The sequence below is a fragment of the Nomascus leucogenys genome, chromosome 7b (genome assembly GCF_006542625.1).
Source record: "Nomascus leucogenys isolate Asia chromosome 7b, Asia_NLE_v1, whole genome shotgun sequence".
NCBI lineage: Eukaryota > Metazoa > Chordata > Mammalia > Primates > Hylobatidae > Nomascus > Nomascus leucogenys.
The window spans coordinates 33,943,279-33,964,912 of NC_044387.1; the positions used below are offsets into that span (position 1 = coordinate 33,943,279).

The 21,634-nt window shown below is 33.9% G+C and overlaps 1 protein-coding gene across 6 annotated transcripts in view; it reads right to left on the bottom strand.

Annotated features, from left to right (window-relative positions):
- The window catches only part of KIAA1109 (KIAA1109 ortholog), a 219,349-nt gene that overhangs the window by 175,939 nt on the left and 21,776 nt on the right, over positions 1 to 21,634 (bottom strand). For all 6 annotated transcript variants that reach the window (XM_030815739.1, XM_030815740.1, XM_030815741.1 and 3 more), the window contains exons 4-11: positions 20,099 to 20,215; positions 18,597 to 18,675; positions 17,346 to 17,410; positions 6,474 to 6,660; positions 5,181 to 5,262; positions 4,599 to 4,792; positions 2,586 to 2,665; positions 281 to 431 (exon numbers count right to left, since the gene is read on the bottom strand). In XM_030815739.1, coding sequence (XP_030671599.1) covers positions 281 to 431; positions 2,586 to 2,665; positions 4,599 to 4,792; positions 5,181 to 5,262; positions 6,474 to 6,660; positions 17,346 to 17,410; positions 18,597 to 18,675; positions 20,099 to 20,215 — 955 coding nt within the window. The remainder of the gene's footprint in view (positions 1 to 280; positions 432 to 2,585; positions 2,666 to 4,598; positions 4,793 to 5,180; positions 5,263 to 6,473; positions 6,661 to 17,345; positions 17,411 to 18,596; positions 18,676 to 20,098; positions 20,216 to 21,634) is intronic.

Sequence of the window (21,634 nt, forward strand, 5' to 3'; positions counted from 1 at the left end):
AATAAAGAAATCGTTGTTGATTAAATCCAAAAGAAAAAACAACAGAACCAACAAATACGCTCCTCATTCACCATCTTTCTAATCAATCAGCACCACCTTTGGAATGAACTTGCTTGTGGAGAAGCCACAAGCAAGTTATTATTTGGATCAAAATGTTTAGTGATATCTTCCTCTGCCATAATAAAATAGTTTATAAAAATTTTAAGCTAGTTTTTATTTAAAATTATATACATCTGAATACATCTAAAATACTTATTAGAAATATAACATACTCAAGTACCTCTGCCTATCGGCCCATGGTCCATAATTAAAATCTGTTCCTTTACCACAAACTATATCCAGTCCCCAACATGGAGGCAAGTCTTGTAATTTGCAATCCTCACTGCTCATTTCTCCTTCAATATTTTCTTCTGTTTCTTCTGGAACAAGTCCTATATTCCAGAACACACAATACAAAGGCAGTTATTTAAAATGGCCATTAAAAAGTTTCCTTAGATCAGCAGTTCCAACATTTTTTGGTCTCAGGAAACCTTTACACTCTTAAAATTTATTGAGAACCTAAAAGAGGTTGTTCTCATATTGTATTATGTCTATCAAGAATTACTATGTTCAAAATTAAAATTCAGCAATTAAAAAAAATTTTTTAAATAAACTCACGTTGACATAAAATATTTAATGTAATTAAATATAACATGTAATATAAATATAAAATTAAATGAAATTTTAATCTCACTTTTAATGAAGAATAACTATATTTTCTACAACAAAATAATTTAGTGAGAAGTATTAGAGGTTTTTTGGCAAATCTCTAATGTCTAGCTTAATAGAAAACAGGTGGATTCTCATAGCTGTTTCGGCATTCAATTTGTTACTGAAGGATTTGGAAAAGATCTGGCCTCTTAAAGATATGTAGATAGAAAAGGGAGGAGTATTTTAATAGCTTTTTCAGATAATTTTTAATACTCTTCTTTGATACTACCCCAAAATTCAACAAATGGAAATTTCTTAAAGGTTAATTGCAATGTGGAATCTGAAGCCATATCACTAAACTTTTCATACCCTGTTATGTTAAAATCTACTGGTCTATCTTGCACTTTGAATACATTTATCTATGCATGACTTTTATAACATCATGCATTGGGAAATACGGGTTCACTGAGTAATGCAGATCTTTTCCAAATATTGACCAATTCCATTATTAAACATTTAAAAACATCACACTTGCTATATCATTGGTGGTCTCATCATAAAAGATATTAACTATTGGGATGCTGTCAAGCTCATAACAGCAGACTCAAATTTTCCAAAGTTCTAATTTTCACAAGAAAGCTCAAATTACAGTTTGTCTCTAATTACTCTTTCAAATAAAACCGGCACTCCATGAAAAAAAAACACAATTAGTGCAGCTTGCAACTTAATCATACAAGTGCTTTTCCTCAAGACACCAGAATATTTTGGTATGCAGCACAAGCGCTTTATGTGTACTTCCCATTTTCTCACACCAAATATTAAAAACACTTTAATCAAAGGTCAACATTTGACAAAATAAATAATTTCTATTGCTTAATCAGGGAAATTTTTATGTGACTTTGACATTTTGTTTTACTGTAAATGTGTGGCAGTTGAAAAATACAATGACTACTAGTATAATGAGGAACCACTTCCTTGATTCATGTTAAAGCAACAACAGTTTTACCCACCATTGCTCTGCACCATTAGCACAAATGTCAACATGGTGAAAAGGCAAATAACATCTTAGTTTTACTTTCAAAATACTTTGACCTTAAATACTTTTATACTCTGAAAGGTATGAAAAGAGCAGAAGTATGAAAAAAGAGCTTAAAACCCAATGTTTAGATACTTTTAGAAAATGGAAGCCACCTGTCAAGAATTTTAGTTAGATGGATTTCAATCCTCAAACTTTAAGTCTCAAATCTAATATACTAAGCTTCTAAGCTAAGATGAACTACCTTAACTATCACTACATTCTTTAAAGGTTTTCACTCATGATCATCTGCATTCTCAATTTTTGAGGTTTATCTATGAAAACTGAATTTGAAAAAAATAATGTTGTCTTTTAATCTATAATACTAAACTAATATTCAAGTTTTGAGAAATGACACAGATATTTTTCAGATATTTTCACTCTTATCTACATTTACTATTTCCTGGTGGCTAAGCAAGAAGATTTAAAATATTACTGGATATCAGCATTTCATAGAAGAAATAGAATTGTAGCTATGAAACATACTTTAAAAAAAAAAACAGGCCAGGCACCATGGGCTCATGACTACAATCCCAGCACTTTGGGAGAACGAGGCAGGAGGATCACTTGAGGCCAGGAATTTGAGATCAGCCTTGGCAATATAGCGAAATACCATCTCTACAAAAACTTTAAAAATTTGTCAGGCATAGTGGCATATTCCTGTCATCTTAGCAACTCAGGAGGCTGAGGTAGGAGGATTGCTTGAGCCTGGAAGGTCAAGGGTATAGTGGACTATGATTACGCCACTGCATTCCAGCCTGTGTGACAGAGTGAGACTCTGTCACTTTAAAAAAAACAGCAACAACAACAACAACAATACCTGGCTCATCCATGTAGTAGTAGATGTCAACATCATTTGACTGCATCACCACAAAACCTTCTCCCATTAATCTCGGTGGTCTATAAGAAGGTGGAGGGGAAAGCAAACTAAACAAATCTCCAGAATATTAAATGTTCAGTATCCTAGTTAATGCTGGCAATAGGTGAAAAGAAAAGGAAAAAAAACTAACAAGCACATAACAAGTAGCATCCTGAAAAGAAAGAAAAACATCTTTCCAATGAACAATCATCCTAAGAAATTGTTCCATGTTTTATTCTATGTTAGACTCAATAATAAAATGATACTAAAAATTTATCAGCAAATTACTTCAAGAAGAAAAAAAAATTTGGTTTTAAAAAGAAAAACTTTAGTTTTATATTTTTCGTTTTCAGTTTTGAATGAGAAATCGATTTAAAACAAAGTTTAAATACAATGGAATGATGATCGCTGGAATAAAATGATCATATTCTGCATTTACAACGAAATTAAAATTTGACCATTTTATATTAATAACTAAATAATATCATTTTATCTATCTGTATATTAAACTATAATCATTCAAAAACATTAAATAAGAAAAAATGTTGTCATTTTTATCTTCTTATTATTACCTATTTCCATGAATATTAAATCAACTTGAAATAAATCTAGAGCAAACATCGTGAACTCTAACTCTGGAATGAACGTTTTTCTACCATCAGTAATTTCCCAGAAACCATTAATCTTTGCTTGCTTTGATTAAACAACTTTTCTCTTTGTCATACATACATCACAATATCTTCTTGCACATCAAAACTAACTTCTCAATCATTAGATGATATTAAATGCAAAAACTTGCAATTTTTTTCTAAATATGTATTAAATCACAAAGGTTAATGTTTAATATCATCATGTAATCGCCACACTTAGTTTTAACAAGTGAAAAATACAATTTTAAATCTTTTTATACAAATTATTAATAGCAAGATACTTTTTCATCTTACTCTCTATAATTTTTCAAAAAGATCCTGGTTTATTCAGTATTATACCTTTACTCATACACATTTGTGTGCACAATCCACATTCCAGAAGATTCTTAACCAAGTCCATGATCTTGAAGAGTGAGGCCAGGTAGACCCACAGTCACCGTGATACTCAAAAAGGAAAAACCCTCTTTCTATCATTCTAGCCAAATCCTGGAAAATCGAATACCAGGCCAGCCAAGAGTTACAACTAAAAAGGAATAATCATGTTTCACATAGAACCTCACAAAGTGCCTACACACAAAGATAAAAGCTGAGACACTGTACTGAAAACTCTCCATATGAACACTTAAATTACATAAATTCAACCAGAGTATCCTTTACACACATAAAAATTGAGAAAAAACATAAAAATCACAAGAGCCCATCTCCCACTCAGCATCCCACCACACTGAGTCTAGTGTAACTCATTCCTATAATGAGTTTTATAAATACAAGCAGCTACTTCACTGAAAGAAAAAAAAAAAAACTGGAAAGCTAGATGGAAAACTGACAGTTTGCAACTTAAAGAAATGTCAAGTGGGTCTCAAAACTATACCATCTTAACTTCACCAAATTTTCCAAGATTAACTTCGATTCAATTTTCAACTTTCAATAACTCAAAGTGGTATTCCACTGTAATGAATCTGTTCAATTTACTCTTTAGTCACATCTTCTAGAAACAAAAACCTACCTGTAATGTGTATCTCCTAACATACAAACAGGAACTAATTGCACAAAGTAAGTTTCCAAAATACAATTAGAAAGAGAAAAAGATAAAAAAATTATAGTTATAATCATGCAGAAAAATATTTAAAATTAGAGTTTATCATTGGATAGCATATCCATTTATCCTATAAAGAAGGACTACATTGTTAATTGCTTTAATAGAGAAATATACCTAATTTTTGTACAACTTGTAGCAAAAAAAAATTAAAAGGATGTTAAAGTTTCTAGCTGTATCTATATTACCTATAAGAAGTTTTTTATTGTTTTTATAAGATTTTCTTACTCATCATTTTGAAGACCAACATATCTTGGACTAGGAACAAGCATGACTCGAACATTTTCAAGCTTTCCTTTCACAATATGCATGAATTGGTCAAGATGACTTGAAGGTGGTTTTGTAGTATAAGTCAAGAAAGCATCATCAAAGTTGATGCACAGAGTTTGCGGCTGGTAGTGATTTCCAAAGGCCAAACGTCCCTAAAAGAAAAAAAACAAACAAAAAAATAGATAAGAGACATTATATCATGCTATTCTTGCCATATTTCTTTCTTTAGCTAAACTAATAATAAACATTTTCAAACAACAGCTTAATGATTCCACTTTAGGACTATGTGCTATTTAAATTATTCCACTGGTCAATTTAAACCAGTACTTAAAAGAAAATTTAAGTACTTAAAGAAATTTAAACACAAATTTATGAGAAAACAGTATTTTAAAATAATTATTTCACTCACACTTTACAGAAATGGGAACTAAAAAAACTCCACAAAATTATTTAATTTTGTTACATTAAAATCATATTTGCAAAAATTAAAGTTCTACTTTATTACCCCATGAAACAGTAATTGTAGCAGAATTTACTTACTGTGCTCACATTGACCTTTATGACTGGAATAAGTGATCTCCATGAAGATGTGGGGTCTTCGGATTCTGTTTTTACTTTAACTCTAACAAGAACAAATAAAACTGACATGAATAAGAAAAACTTAAATACCTGAGGACATAGTTCACTTCCTCACAATACCATACCTCACAGTATCAGTTTACCTTTCCAAATACATCTAATGACTACTTCAGTAAACAGAACAATGATCATCTGAAGGAATACTAATATTCCTACAGCTGTCTACTGGAGCACTCTATCATATCAACTTTTAGATGGATAAGCTATTATAACAAAACTACGTTTTTAGAATAACAAGCTTTAATGACAAAACTATAAGGGATGATATGCTGTCATTACATCTACCATTTTGCACATTATGTTACTATACGACATTTTATAAGACAGCCAAAGATATTATTAAACATAAATGATTAAGGTACAAGTCACTTTGATGTTTGTCTACTGTTTTAAGCACTTCTGAAAACAATCCAGTTGCTCCTCTTCCTTCCCTCACCCAAATGCCTTGTGCCAAATAAATTTTCCCTTAATGAAATGAAAATGATAAGCCAAGAGTAAGAAAACTGGCCATATACAAAGTACACAAATGTTAAGAAATCAAAATTTCACAGCAATTCACTAAACAGATAGATAATATATAAATAAATAGGTGTGGCTATGTCCCAATAAAACTCTATATACAAAACAGGCAGTGGGCTAGACTTGTGCTATAGTATAGGTCTAAGTTTGCTGATCCTGTTCTAGAATAATTTTGTAGGTAGACCTACATACACAGATATGTATTTTTAAAAGCAGACCTACATATACAGATATGGAACAATATTACAGACAAACTGCTACATAAAAAGCAAATTACAGAACAATACACACTATATGAGGCACATATTCTAAACATATATGTTTAGAAACACACAGAACAAAATCATGTACTTTATAAGCACCTTAAATATGTATGTATACATTTATGTACACACATTCAAAAGGATAAAAACTAAATTGATAACAGTAGTTATTAATACAGAGAAAAGTAGGATTTGTGCGCAGGGAAATAGAACAGGACTTTTTTAGATTACATATTCTGTATTATCTCAATTTCTAAAATAATTATATAATTATTTATGTTACTAAAAGTTTCAGCTAATTTGCAAAGAAACATTAGGCTCTGTTTAGGTGCATAGCCTCAATGATATTCTAATAAAGGCAAATAAATGTTTAAATGCTAGAGATTAATAAAATTCAAGTATGATACTGAACCTTTCAATTTTCGATTGGGTTCTTGTTCTTCCATTTTCCCGTGTTTTATCATCATCTTTCTTAGGTGGAATTATTGTTGGCTCCAAACCAAACAACTCTTGAAGGCGTCCATAAAGATCCGAACGATTATAGACATGAAATTCAAAGTCATTGACTGTGATGTATAACCTGGTTTCTGCCTTTGGATCTAAAGACACCAATTACAAAAAAATTTTTAGTCAACATTTAAGAACTTCAAAGTTTTTACTCAAACATTTTTACACACCTAAAGTAATTCAATTTATTTTAAAATAGAATTCTATGATACAGAGAAGCATATTAATAAAATAAATATAAAACACTGGCCAAAAAAAGAAAAAAATTGATGTTTCTGTTATATTTTAATTTAGCATTCTAAAAACAACTTTAATTTCTAGATTCCGGTTATATACTGAAAAAATTCAAAGATTGTTATGCTAAGAACAGTAAAGTACCACTTAAAGAGTAAAAGTGCACCTTTACCCTAATATAGCCATAATTTTATACCAAAATATATGCAGTAAATGTTTAAAGTATGATGCTTTATTTAACTATCATATTGGTATTTGAACTTTTGCATCACAGAAACTACAATTTTTCATAAATACTTATTTCTATAAACATATACAACACTAAAACATAGGTTTTATGAACTGTGGACTTCAATCTTCTCAAATAAAAGACATAATTACATTAAGTAGAAATAGCAATAGTAATTAATGAATCCATTTAAAGTGACAGATGAGGCACTTGTTTCTACTCAGGAAATAATCTAAAACAATGCATTACATGTCAACCAAAGAGAGCCACGGAAGAAAGGTACCACAATCAATGCTTTGTTACCAAATGAAAGAACTACCATGTTTTCTGAGACCTCTTTTTTATAACCTTTATCCATTTTTATCTCTGTTGAACAAATTCAAATATTTATGGATATTTAAATGTTTTCCACTTTATAACGGATGTTTTAGAAAACTATGGAGTTTACAAAACTCTGATTTTATCAGCACTTGGTTGAAAAATCCTTTCTTTTCACCTAGTAATCTACTGTAATTTATAACTTTATTCCTACAGGAAAATAGATTTAAACTTACAAATCTGAGACAGCCAAAATTACTTTAGATTTCCCTATTACTTCACTAGTATTTAGTCTTCTATCATTTTGCTATCATTCTCTTGCCCCACATAGTTTTTCCCCTCTTCTATACTATATGACATACTCTTCCCTGATGAAGACTGGCGTAAATGGGCTAGTATTTGGCATCTGTAGAAATAATGAAATCAGAATATTAGGGGCAGATTTCATGTCTGGAAAAAGTATTCCAACAGCTAGAGCAGCTGTTCATTAGATAAGTTTGAAAAAAGGCTAAATTTTGTCATATAATAAAGTATTGTGAGAGTTTGAAATAGGCATTTTGCAGTTTCTCATGTGTGGTTTAGAAAGGTAGTATGCTAATGAGTCTCTAGACAGTGACTGTATAGTACCAGTTGTTAAACCGGCATTTTTACCTTTTTTTCTTAGCAACTGCTATGAATGTTTTTTTGTTTTTTTGTTTGTTTTGAGACGGAGTCTCCCTCTGTTGCCCAGGCTGGAGTGCAATGGCACGATCTCAGCTCACTGCAACCTCGCGCCTCCCAAGTTCCAGCAATTCTCCCACCTCAGCCTCCCGATGAGCTGGGATTACAGGCACCCGCCATCATGCCTGGCTAATTTTTGTATTTTTAGTAGAGAAGCGGTTTCACCATGTTGTCCAGGCTGGTCTCGAGCTCCTGACCTCAGGTGATCTGCCTGCCTCAGCCTTCCAAAGTGCTGGGATTACAGGCGTGAGCCACCACACCCGGCCCTACAAACTTTTTTTCTTAGCAACTGCTATCAACTACCTAAAGAATAATTTTAGGTGGCATTTAAGTGAAGGTATCTTACTTATACTGCAGAGATGGGTAAACTTATTGCTAAGAGCCACGTTCTTTTCAGTCTTGCCTTTTGACACATTCACTTAACTTTGAGCAGGCCCAATATTTATGCCTTTGATTTCATTTATTAAGTCTATCTAGTTTGTTCCTTAGAGAGATTTACTTTAGGTGCATATTTTCCCCTACATGTCATGCTTCTATTAATCTTGCAGTCTATTTGTTAGATGATTTACTCTTTTGAGTAAACTTTTCTTTTTTAAAAACATATTTAGTTAACATAAGCCATATTGTTAACAAGATTACAGTGGAGCTGAAACAAAATTTTTTGTTTATATAGCTGGTTTATGATTTTGAAAGAAAAATGTACCTCTTTGTATATTTACACTAGATCTTTTGTTCTCAATTATTTTCAGTATTTAGGATATTTGTGTGAATAAATAAAGCTGTAGGGGGAACAGTGAGGTTGGAAAGTAGAGAAGAAGGTCCATTTGAACTAATATCCCATGCTATTAACTCTAGAATTTTGTTCCAAAGAACAAAACTTGGAAAAAATTGATCTTCTCAAAACCCCTCATCGACTTGGAAATAACTAATACTTTAAAAACCTCTCATTTTGCTGATTAAGAAAGAAATTCCTGTGATTGTAACTTGTAGAGTCAGAGCAAAAACCTAGGTCTGCTAACTTCTAGTCCAGTGCTCCTTGTATTATAAAACAGCCTTGTCAACTGCGGCCCAAATAAATCCCTGGAAATTCTTACCATAAATATTGATTGCAGCTTGTGGAAAGGATGGACACCTGTAGTATCCAGAGGCAACTGACAGTTTAAAGCTATAAGCCTAATGACACTGACCACTTTAGAATTTTCTGATTTTAGAAATTCTCTGATTCTAGAATTTCTCGGGTGCAGAATGTAAATCTTAAATTGTTTAAGCTTCTTTTTTTTTTTTTTTGAGACAGGGTCTCGCTCTGTCCCCCAGTGTGGCATGCAGTGGTGCAATCATGGCTCACTGTAGCCTCAACCTCCATGGCTCAAGTGATCCTCCCACCTCAGCCTCCCAAGTAGCTGGGACCCCAGGCACGTGTCACCATGCCTGGCTAATTTTTGTATTTGTTGCAGAAACAGAGTTTCACTATGTTATCCGGGTTGGTCTCAAACTTCTAGGCTCAAGCAATCCTCCCACTTAGGCCTTCTGAAGTGCTGGGATTACCAGTGTGAGCTACTGCAACCAACCCAGCTTTTTTTCTTTTTGAGAAAAGTAGTTACTTCATTTGATCATGAAATATTACATCTGATTAAAATGAATTGCTCCTCACCAGAATACATGTATGAAGTCAAGAATAACTGACCCAAGTGTATGTCATGAAAGAGGTGGTTTTTGATAAAAATCTTTAACAGGTATTTATTTGGCATTCACTTTATTAATCATTGTGTTAAGCTGGGAGGGGGATTTAAGAAAAGAAAGAGGGAAATGAGTGCTACTTGAATCGATTTGGTGGAGCAGATGCATATAAACAATTACAATTAAAGGAGAAAGGGAGCAGTGAATGTGAATGGAGGAAAAATACTGAGAACTTCTAACTTTGATACAGAACATTTGGTATGGTCCCAACAGGGTCATGGTATGACAATAAAGTTCTGCCCATTTGTCAGGAAGTAGAATGGTAGATGGAGGGCTCCTATGAATGCCTTATTCCTTAAGGAGCATGCATGATGATGAGTGAGGAGGATTATGTCAGACAGATGTGGAGGGGAGGGGAGCTCAGATGGAATAACTGATTAGACCAATGGCACTGAGGTTAGAAAATGTGTGTGTTTAGAAATTCAATTTGGGGCTGGGCGCGGTGGCTCACGCTTGTAATCCCAGCACTTTGGGAGGCCGAGGCGGGCGGATCACGAGGTCAGGAGATCGAGACCACGGTGAAACCCCGTCTCTACTAAAAATACAAAAAAATTAGCCGGGCATGGTGGTGGGCGCCTGTAGTCCCAGCTACTAGGAGAGGCTGAGGCAGGAGAATGGCGTGAACCCAGGAGGCAGAGCTTGCAGTGAGCCGAGATTGCGCCACTGCACTCCAGGCTGGGCAACAGAGCGAGAGTCCGTCTCAAAAAAAAAAAAAAAAAAAAAAAAGAAATTCAATTTGGTGGTAAATTTAAGGTAATGGGGTAATACGGGATGATTTGGAAACTGTGTATGGAGGACCCTGAACACCTGGCAGGCACAGTCAATAAACTCAGGGGAGGGCAGGGGAGTGCCATAAACTCAGCTTCTTTGAAAGGACATAGCAAAATGTAGTCACTACTTCAGATTCATACACCTCAAGTTAATAGAAATAGCTTAAATACTGGCCTTCCCTTGACTGGCTTTCCCCCATAATTTCTGTCAATGTCTTGAATTCTTTTTGCCACTCTTTTAATATTAGCATATTGCTGTCTCTCTGTATGCTCTCTGTAATTGCCCACAATCTAGAACAGAAATATAATAATTTTTGGATATTCTGTATTCTTAACATTTAAGAATATTTAAATTTTTTGGCTTAAGTGTTCTTTTTTAAATTTTTTGTGTGCCAATGATTTTCAATACAAAAAAAGATTCCACACCTCTATTTTACAGTGATGTTAGAGGTTGGTAGATGTTATCAATTATTACTTTTGCAATTACTAACAATTTGCTCATACTTTTACCTACAATATGACATTTAATTCTCATCAAGAGGAGCACAACATTGGTGAAGAGTCAATTAAGTTTTTCTTCCCTGTGCTTTTTTAAAGGAAATTCTCTAGTATGGAGGATGACATTCTTAACAACATGCTCAATGTCCTTCAAAAGTAAAGACATGATGTCAAATAGTAATGCAGGAATAAGTAATTTGGTTTAAGTACATTATTGGTCTACCATTACTCAGGGACAGAATTTAGACTGTAGTAGATAGAGGAATGAATAGGCTGCAAATGAAGCTTTGATAAAAGTCTAACAAGATTAGTAGCTTATACAACCATTATATATAATATTAAAACAGAATATGTTCACTAACAAGACCTTATAATCAGTATTTCTTGCTGATTAAGGGCAGATCCATATGCTTGGCAGTTAACCAAGAAGGAAGTTGATGTTTCTTGGTGGAAAAATTAGAAGCCTAATTGGGGCATATGCCTGAATAGACAGATGTGCATTCAGCCTTCCAAGGAGATGGACCAAAGTCTGTCTGTAAGTAGGACCAAGATTTTTATTACTAAGTTTTTGAATTGCTCTATCAGGAAAAAAAGAGGAGTGTTCAAGTGCCCAAATTCTGCGCCAGGAGCACATTTAGATCTGTCAGTTGTCCAGTATAGCTCTTTAAAAAAAAAGAACACATCTAATTTGTTTACCATAGGATGTTTGTAAATATTCTCTAGGTTATAAAATTAGTGATCTGCTTTATAGATGATTGTCAGCTAAAGACCAATTATATCTGTCAAAAATCTTTCTTTTGTTTTTAGGATAAAGACTGTCTTTTGGAAAATAAACTGTAAGACCAGTTGCCTCTTAACAGGCAAAGATATATCATAATGTTTAAATGAATATGGATCTGAATAAATAGTCATGCTTTCTTAACCACAAGAAATTCTTATATCAAGAAGTGAAAGAATGACGGTAAAGTATGTCCCTTTCTGTTATTTTATTACTTAGAGGTTTTAGCCTACTATAATCTATCAGTGTAATTTAAAACTGGTTACATCTAAACCTTGTTTGTTAAATAAATTACATAAATAGAAAATCCTGAGCAGTTTTTAAAAGGTCAGTAGACTGTTTTGTCTTTGTATTGATTCTAAGAATTATAAGGCCTTGGCAGCACTTCTGCACCTTGCCTTTTTCACTACAAATAGCATGTGTCCCAATTACATAATTAAATACGTATCTTTTTTCTGATTTCTCTTTGGAAAACAAGGAGTCTCAATTAGCTGTTTGTTCAGAAGACTTAAGCAGTTCTACAAAATGCATTTACTTTTACTTTTGTGAAGAGTTTAGTATCTGGGTTCCAATCTACTTCTTGCTGGTTGTGTAATCTTGGGCTCCAATCGCTAGAGTTGTTGTGAGGATTAAATAAAATTATGTGCATAGAGTGCCTAGAACAGTACCTGGAACACAGCAAGAGTGCAATAGAGCTGAGCTGCCTTTATCATTATTCTGAACATTATATCACATTCTGAAAGATTATCTTAAAAGAATAACTTGAAAACAAATACATAATTTACATGACTAGTAAGAATTTGACCTTAAAAGAGAAAAAAACTAGTATTTATTTTGTACAGCAATCCTACAGGTAAGTAGAGGTGTTCTCATTTTATAGATGAAAAAAATGAGGCTCAGAGTGGTTAAAATTCTTGCCTTAAGTCACAATATTAGTAAATGACGTTACAGGGATCACATCCTATATTATTTCTACTATTTATTTACCTCCTTTGTCCAGTTCCTGAAGAATCCAATGTAGCCATTCTCAACATATTAGGTTTTTTTAAAGAAGCCGTGTATGTGTGTGTGTGTGTGTGTGTGTGTGTACGTGCACGTGTATATGAGAGATGGATGCCTTTGGAAGAAGTGCCTGCCTTTTGGAGGGATACTTGTTTGTGAGGGGACATGCTCACTGCTGGGGATATGCCTCCGCTGATCTGGAATGGTACCCCTGTCTGTATGTAGGGGGCAGGGAGGATACCTTGCATGTAGCCTCTGTGTGAGTATTTATCCCTGTGAGGGGGATACAGTGAGTGTACTAGCACTTGTGTGGGCATGCATGTGTGGCTGTGTGTGTGTGCATGTATGTGCTCATCTTTGAAAATGTTTCTCTGTACATAAGTGTACCTATATGTGCATGCCCATTTCTGTGTGCATATATATGCCTCTATATATGTGTCCTTTTCCCTGTGTTTCTGTTCTATGGGTGTGCTTTTAGGCAACCTGTCTCTTTGTATCTAAGTGTGTAATACTGGGGTACAGGTATGGAGGATGAAAGGAGTGTTGCCACATAAAATACTCCTGCGGATGGTAGAAGGCTAGGAATATTAACAAAAAAGATCCTGGACAGAAGCCTTGAAGAAAATACAGACCATGTAAGCATGGAGATCAGCCCACGCTTGGAGATCTGGTTTACTGTTTAATCATACAGGTCTTTGGCTGGAATATTATTAATGCAGGTGAACTAAATAGAAACAGAACAAATAAAGGTGGGATGTGAACTGAGCTAAATGTTTCTCTTTTAAAATATGAGAACAAGCAGTGCTTTTATTTATTTGTTTATTTATTTAGAGAAAAGGTCTTCCTCTGCCACCCAGGCTGGAGTGCAGTGGTGTGATCATAGCTTACTGTAACTCAGCCTAAGGCATGTTCCCACCTCAGATCAAGTAGCTAAGCCTACTGGCATATACCACCACACCCAGCTCATTTTTTAAAATTTTTGTAGAGGCATGGTTTTGCTAATGTTGTATAAGCTGGTCTCAAACTCCTGGCTCAAGCGATCCTCCCTCCTCAGCCTCCCAAAGCACTGGGATTACAGGCATGAGCCAACATGCCTTGCCTCAAAGGTGCTTTTTAAATGCTTACAGACTTGCTATTTGTTCAACACTTTTCTAAGGTGATTTTTGGAAGGAAAAGAGTCATTTAGGCATTTTGTTCAATCTTACTTAAAATTTTTAAACCTATTATTTTTATTTAATAACAACAATTATTTATTCAACATCTTCTATATACTAGTCACTGTTTTAGGCACCAGAGATATGGCAGTGAACATAGGAAAAATTATTCAATAATGCAGAAAGGTGCATTCTGGTTGCAGAGGTGAAAATAAATAATAAAATAATAAATGAGATAATAATGGGGGAATAAAAGCTGAAAAACAGGATAACGAATGTTGAGGAGGATCTTACAATATTTTAGTATTCAGTATTTAGTGTTTATCAGTGTTGTCAATGTACATTCAGAAATTAATACCTTTCTCTTTATGCCTTGGTGTCTCCAATTAATGAAGCCATATCTTATCATAGCTGTTATACTGAAAGGAGAGGATCTGTTGTACATGCCCAGCAAGTTAGAGATGGATTTGAGAGTAATCCTGTTTTCATTTTTATACAGTCACCGTTTGTTTATTCATCACTGCTGATCCAAGTAGGGGCAGGTCCAGGCTCTTAATTTCCCTCATTGCTGCTTCTGCAGCTCACCAACTAGCCTTTAAAGCATATGCCTAATAATCAGGACATTTGTATTCAGGTATCATTAGTAAACTATTGCTTATGTAAATTTGAAAACAAACAATTTAAAAGAGTTTCCTGGTAAATTTTGATTGAGTTGTTTATAACCTTGAAGAATCTCATAAGAATCAATTTCTACTGGCATAGGTCTATCTGGGAATAGAAACATATTGTATTTTAGATTTATTATGCCTCCACATGTTAGATTTTCAAGCAAGATTTTCAAGCATTCTGTAAGATGTTTCTCAATGTTTTGTTTTACTTAGAAGTATGACTAGGAGAAAGATTCTCTGTTACTCTTTTATACAAATGAGTTCTTTTATGTACTAAGCATTTTTCTAGACACCAAGTATACAATACAGAATAAAACAAGTCCCACCCTTTACAAAGTTTGCTTCATTCAAGTTAGGTAGATTCCATTAATAAGCAAGTAAATATATATACAGCATCAAGGAATGCATGAGAAAAATACAGCATTGAAGAAAATAACAGCAAGGTTAGTGGAACAGAGAATGCTAGTTTGTGGGGGAGGGTGCTGCTTTACAAAAGTACTCAGGAAAAGCTTCATTGATAGAGGACAGTTAACCAGAACCACCAAGCAAATAAGGGAATGAATACTGTGAATATCCAGAGGCCAACATTTCACGGTGGCTCTGCTGCAGTTTCATCACCAACACTAACAGGCCAGTTTATTTGGAGTGGGGTGGAAGGTAAGATGATCAAGAGGTAGAAGGAATTTCATAGAATATTTATAGGGACATAGGATTTTATAGGCTATTTATAGGAAGTTTGTAGGATTCTATAGGTCACTTACAAGACTTTGGTGTTGTTCTGAGTGAGATGGGAAGCCACGGGAAAATTTGGGAAGAGAGAGGAATAAAATGATCTTACATTTTTAAAAGATCTGGTCAGCGTATTAAGAGCAGGTTGAGGAACATGTGCACAGAAGCAGGGAGACTAGTTAACAGACTATGTGATAAACAGGTGGAAGATGATGGTGACTTGGGCCAGTGTGGGGAGAAGTAGTCGGATTCTGGATGTAGGATGAAAGGAAAGCTGACAGGATTTGATGATGACCTCTGGGACACAAAAGACAGCAGTCAAGATTTTTGGCCTGGCCGGGCGCGGTGGGTCACGCCTGTAATCCCAGCACTTTGAGAGGCCGAGGTGGGCAGATCACGAAGTCAGGAGATCGAGACCATCCTGGCTAACACAGTGAAACCCCGTCTCTACTAAAAATACAAAAAATTAGCCGGGCGAGACGGCAGGCGCCTGTAGTCCCAGCTACTCGGGAGGCTGAGGCAGGAGAATGGTGTGAACCCCAGGGGGCAGAGCCTGCAGTGAGCCGAGATCGTGCCACTGCACTCCAGCCTGGGCGACAGCGAGACTCTGTCTCAAAAAAAAAAAAAAAAAAAAGATTTTTGGCCTGAGCAATAGAAAAGATAGACTTGCTGTTAATAAGATGGAAAATACCGTGGGGTAGGTTTAGGTGGGAAGATCAGGTGTTTGGTTGGATACTTCATGTGTAAGAAACCTGTTACATATAAAATTGGAGACGCTGAGTAGACTGCTAGATATTTGACCCTAGTGGTCTGAGGAGAGATCGAGGATGATGACTGAGGAAAGGTTTAACGCTAGTGAACGACAGAGTTTAATGTGTTTAAAACTGGGTTTATTACTATCAAGTCTCAGAATACTTCATACATATTAAAACACCGGTGTGTTTCCTAGAGTCTGTTTAAGATTTAAACTACAGCAAATAAAGGTGATGAAGTGCTTGATGTAACAGTTTAGGGATTATTTTAGCTGTTAGTCATGTGATAAATCTGAGGAAATAGGAGGGAACACAGGCCAAAGAACTATGGTAAAATATTAGGAAAATTACATCTTCTAAATATTTGTTTTTTGAAGGATTGGGCCTTTATCATTTTTTTATCAATTATCCTAAGAAGTCATAAGAGAAAAAACCTACACTGGAGTAGAAGTAAAAGAATTTACCTGAAAAATTGTTTAACAAGTAAATTATTCATAAAAGTATTACTATATGAAAGATACTATGAAGTGAAAGTGAATGTTGCTGATTCATTTTCCTTAGTTTATTTTTAAAATATGAGTGGTAGTGTACTTTTAATTTGTTGGTCTAAAATTTACCTTTGTTTGGAGTATTTTGTATTTTATATATACTTTTACAAATAATTCAAATTATTAATTTTGGTAAAATGCGATGCCTTACTGAAGAGCAGGTTAGAATGTTGTAGCTAATGCTACAAAAGTTAATAATAATTCTCTTCACTCATTTTTTAAAATTAAACTTTTCTTTTTCTTTTTTTTTTGAGACAGAGTTTCACTCTGTTGCCCAGGCTGGAGTGCAGTGGCACAATCTTGGCTCACTGCAACCTCCGCCTCCTGGGTTCAAGCAATTCTCCTGCCTCAGCCTCCTGAATAGCTGGGATTACAGGTGCCCACCACCACGCCCAGCTAATTTTTTGTATTTTTAGTAGAGACGGGGTTTCATCATGTTGGCCAGGCTGGTCTCGAACTCCTGACCTCAGGTGATCCACCTGCCTCAGCCTCCCAAAGTGCTAGGATTACAGATATGAGCCACCGTGCCCAGCCTAAAAATTAAACTTTTCTAACTGGTCATATCTAATTTTAATTAGTTTTCATAAAATCCTGATTATATGATTGAACATTTTAAACACATAAAAAAATGAAAACTCACCATGTTGCTTCTGTTTTGGGTTATACATTTTCCACCACCGAAAAATGATGAATCCATCTTGAATCCTAAGAAAGGGAAATTACAAAATTAGAATTTAAGTAACAATTTACTTAACTCATTTCTTAGTTATTCCAAAAGGAAGGCAATTGATAATGAACAAGGAAATACAGGAAATCCTCAAAAGAACATTGGCATACATAAACACACATCTTTTTGTGAACAAAGACTTATAAAGTATGTTTCATGATCTTCTAGTTAAAAAAGGAAAAGACTTTGCATAGCTAAAGATTCTTGATGAATAAAAATTGCATATATTTATCATATACAACATGTTTTGAAATATATTCTTCTAATTAATGGTCACAGGAAAATGAAGTGCTAACAGAAATGTTTCCCTTTTTAAATGATTTTTTTTAAATTAAAAATTACAGATACCTAGGTCTACAGGAGAGAGGGAAAAAAATTACGTAACAATAAGCCAAATCTTGAAAGAGGGATGTTAGCACACAAAAGGGAACCTTTTAAGGATGTCCCTTCATTTCTCATAAATAACCTATCATCTCATGCCCCAAAAGGATGGACTTACAGTCTCTGAGCTTTTATTTTTCACTTTTGATTTGGAAATAATACTAGCATAGAAGTTGTCTCCTATAGTTTTAAGTGAGGTGTGAGCATTGCCAAACTCTAGCATCTCTCAATTAATTCAAAACTTTTGAATTCTACCTAAGTCATAAATTTAAAGAAAATCACAAAAATAGAGTAGGCTTTTCTTTCAAGACTTACAGAAGAAGGAACATTTCAATCATATCCTTATTATATTCATATTTGTGTTTCCTTCTTTGAATAAAATTGAGTTTCTAACAAATGCTAAACAATTCTATAAACTTATTATCTCTAATGAGGAGCTAATGAATGACAGCTACCAACATCTCTAAACCTTGCTGTATATAATGAATGACTACTATGAACTCTGTGATATAAAATGGTCAGGCAATTTAAAGGTTCACTTTTTCATCTAGAAATGAAAGATTATTCATTTCTATAAACAGCTATTTTTATATTCTGCTAAATTAATCCACTGACAAAATATTTTAAAACATCAATTCACCAAGTATGATTTACTGGAAAAAAAATTTGATTTAGTTTTATTTGAAGAAGCAAGTCACATTCAATAAAATATCATAAAACATTTTAACAATACTTTTAAAGTATGTTTAACATGGGTCCTTTTTAATTTTTTAATTTTGTTACCTAATAGACATGTCTTCTGTAATGTAATAGATTTCACGAACCATGACTTTTCCAGAAAGCACAGAGAAAGAGAAGGAACCTGTTATAGGAAGGAAAAAACAGCAGTTAATGTAACTGTTTTAACAGACAGTAGGGCCCTTAAAGTTTAAAATAACATTAGCCCCAAATTTATTCAATAAGCATCTCTTCTCACTCTCTTCCTGATACCCTTACAGCCTTACTGATTTTCCATCATTCTTTCCCCAATAAAACAAAAAGTGCCATACATATCATCACTATGAAGTAAGCTGCCAAATAACCTGAAGAGGATATTAGTTTAAGTAACTGCTTCGTATGGATAATTCCCTTAATTATGCACTGCCATTAAATAAACCCAAAGTAGTGACTAATTCACCATTTTTCTTTAGAAACTTGAGTGACTGCAGGAACCAGCCATTGCCTCAAATTATTGGAAGACGATTTATGTCTGAAAGAAGTTTTATGCTGACTAAGAGGTACTCGATTATAAGAGAGGTTAGAATGGTTCTCTCCAGTCATCTCTCCCCATCCCTTTCTCCCACTGGTTTAGGGCTTTCAAAGCACATAGCTTCTTAATACACCCTCCTATCTACCTGCAAATTTCCTACTTTTAAGTAGTCAAAAATTTAATTAATAAAACAGGCCATAAAATGAAACATACAGGATGATTCTAACTTACATATTTTTAAAGTATGGGTTACTTTAAAAATAACCAAAACTACATTGAACATTAAAAACTTTCTTTGAATGGTGGACTCTCAAGAAATTTCTATTTCCACATTTTATACATATCCAAGTTTTTCAAACTCTTTTAATGATCATCTTTTATAAGTTAAAAAAAAAAAAGTCAAACAGTTACTACAGAAACACTTAAAGAAGTAATAAATAATGGGGTAAAGGACATAACCAAGTGGGTATTATCATGAAGCAATGGAGTGCTGTGTGAGAGAAATTCCAGTTAGATTATTTTAACTATCATGAAACAAAGGTAAATTTCTAATGCTACTATCTGTTCATGAAATATAAATTTATAATATACATCTGCTATGGTTTGAATGTTTGTTCCCTCTAAAACTCACGTTGAAACTTAATTCTCATTTATCAGTGTTAGAAGGGTGGGAAATCTGACTACAGTATTTGAGATGTGAGACCTTTGGGAAGTACTCAGGATTAAATGAGGCCATGATGTTGGGACATCAGTGGCTTTACAAGAGGAAAAGGAGACCTGAGCAGGCAAGCTCAGCCCCCTCACCATGTGACACCCTGTGCCACCTCAAGACTCTGCAGAGTCCCACTGGCAAGAAGGTCCTCACCAGATGCACCCCCTCAACTTTGGACTTCCCAGCCTCCAGAACTATCAGACATAAATTGTTTCTCTTTATAAATGACCTAGTCTCAGGTATTCAGTTATAGCAACAAAAAATGGTAAGACAACATCTCAAGATTATAAGGAAGAAAAAAATTCAGCGTTAACTCAAACTCACCAATATGGATATAGCCATGCTTGTATAATCTGTTAAGAACTAGTGTTAAAATAAGACCAACATTCCGGGAATTATAATATGTGAGGTAAATAATCCATCCACAGGACAAAATGGTAGCTGTTGGGAGGAAAAAAACCAGAAATAATAGGATTTAGTTTTACACAGTAATGTGTCCTCTTGCAATTTAATACTTGGAATTTTAAAACCAGAGGTTGATTATACTTTATCCAGCTTTCTTCCTCTTCATCATTCATTATCCAGAAAAGCATAAATTCCAATCAGATCCATTAGAGCAATGATTCAAGTATGCCTGCTTTCTTTTCTGTTTACTTTATCACTGCTTTGTACTGTTTTAGTTAATAAACATTATGTAAAGACATCCTGGGAGAAGAAAGGCCATATTTCTGAATATTCTGAAACAAATTCACCTTTATTAGGCCAAAAACTCATCTCATACACAAATTCACTCTCAAGTTATTTCCTGAAACAAGCTATAGCCACTTATAAAGGAAGAAAAGTAATGATTTTTAAAATCTCTGCTTTAAAAAAAAACCTTCTGCTTTTTAAAGCTGTGCTTTAAGTAAAATAAGTTGGAATTTAGTATAAAGGCATATCAAATAGGCCACCTGTAACTAGATATTTTGCTGTAATGGGTAAGACAATAAGTTATGATGAGTGTCACTGAATATGCTACAGTAAATGACATTCTAAATTTATTTTTTTAATGAAAGTATATAGTTACTTATAAAATTCATATTCTCAAAAAATCTAGTTCATGAATATACAAAAGGCAAAACACAGGAAAACATTGTTTTGATAATAAATTTGCTCTTACTTATCCTTTTCAAAAGTATTACTTCTAAATTATGAGAAAGTTATATACAGCAACTTAACCTGTATAACCCTTTAGTAACATCATATTAAGTCCTTAACTTTTAAACAATTATGTATTATGGATAAAGCAAAGCAATCACTGAGAATCAACATAAAATACAATTCCCAGGGCAGCTTAGATTGATGGTAATAGCTTTGACGTAGCAAGTGCTATGATTTGCCATTTAAAAAAAATTCTAGAAAAAATATTTTGAAAAGTTATTTTGATGATATGCCATTATATTCAAGTTTAAAGTCATTTTGTATAAATTTTTACTATAAATCATTGTGTCAACAGTAGGTTGTTATATGAGTCCTTCAAAATGGCAACAGGCATTTGCTGAGAAAATATGCTTTTAATATTAAACAAGCCAGGAATTGTAGTCTTTTCATTATATCATGCCCCCCTACCCTCATAGTAAAACAGAGGGATTAAACAATTGCTCAATGTTTTTCTGCTTGTTATTGTTGCTGTTTTTTTCTTAAAGAAAGGAGGTGTTTATAACAGGAAAAAGTCTGAAAAATTCTAGGTGACAGGAAAGGGAACAGACACTTCACCTCTACTTATATTCCTACCCACATCCTTGGGTGTCATGAAAGAAGCGTAAGCATCCCCTCAGAAAAAAAAAAAATACCTGTGTAACTCATACAAATTACTTAATC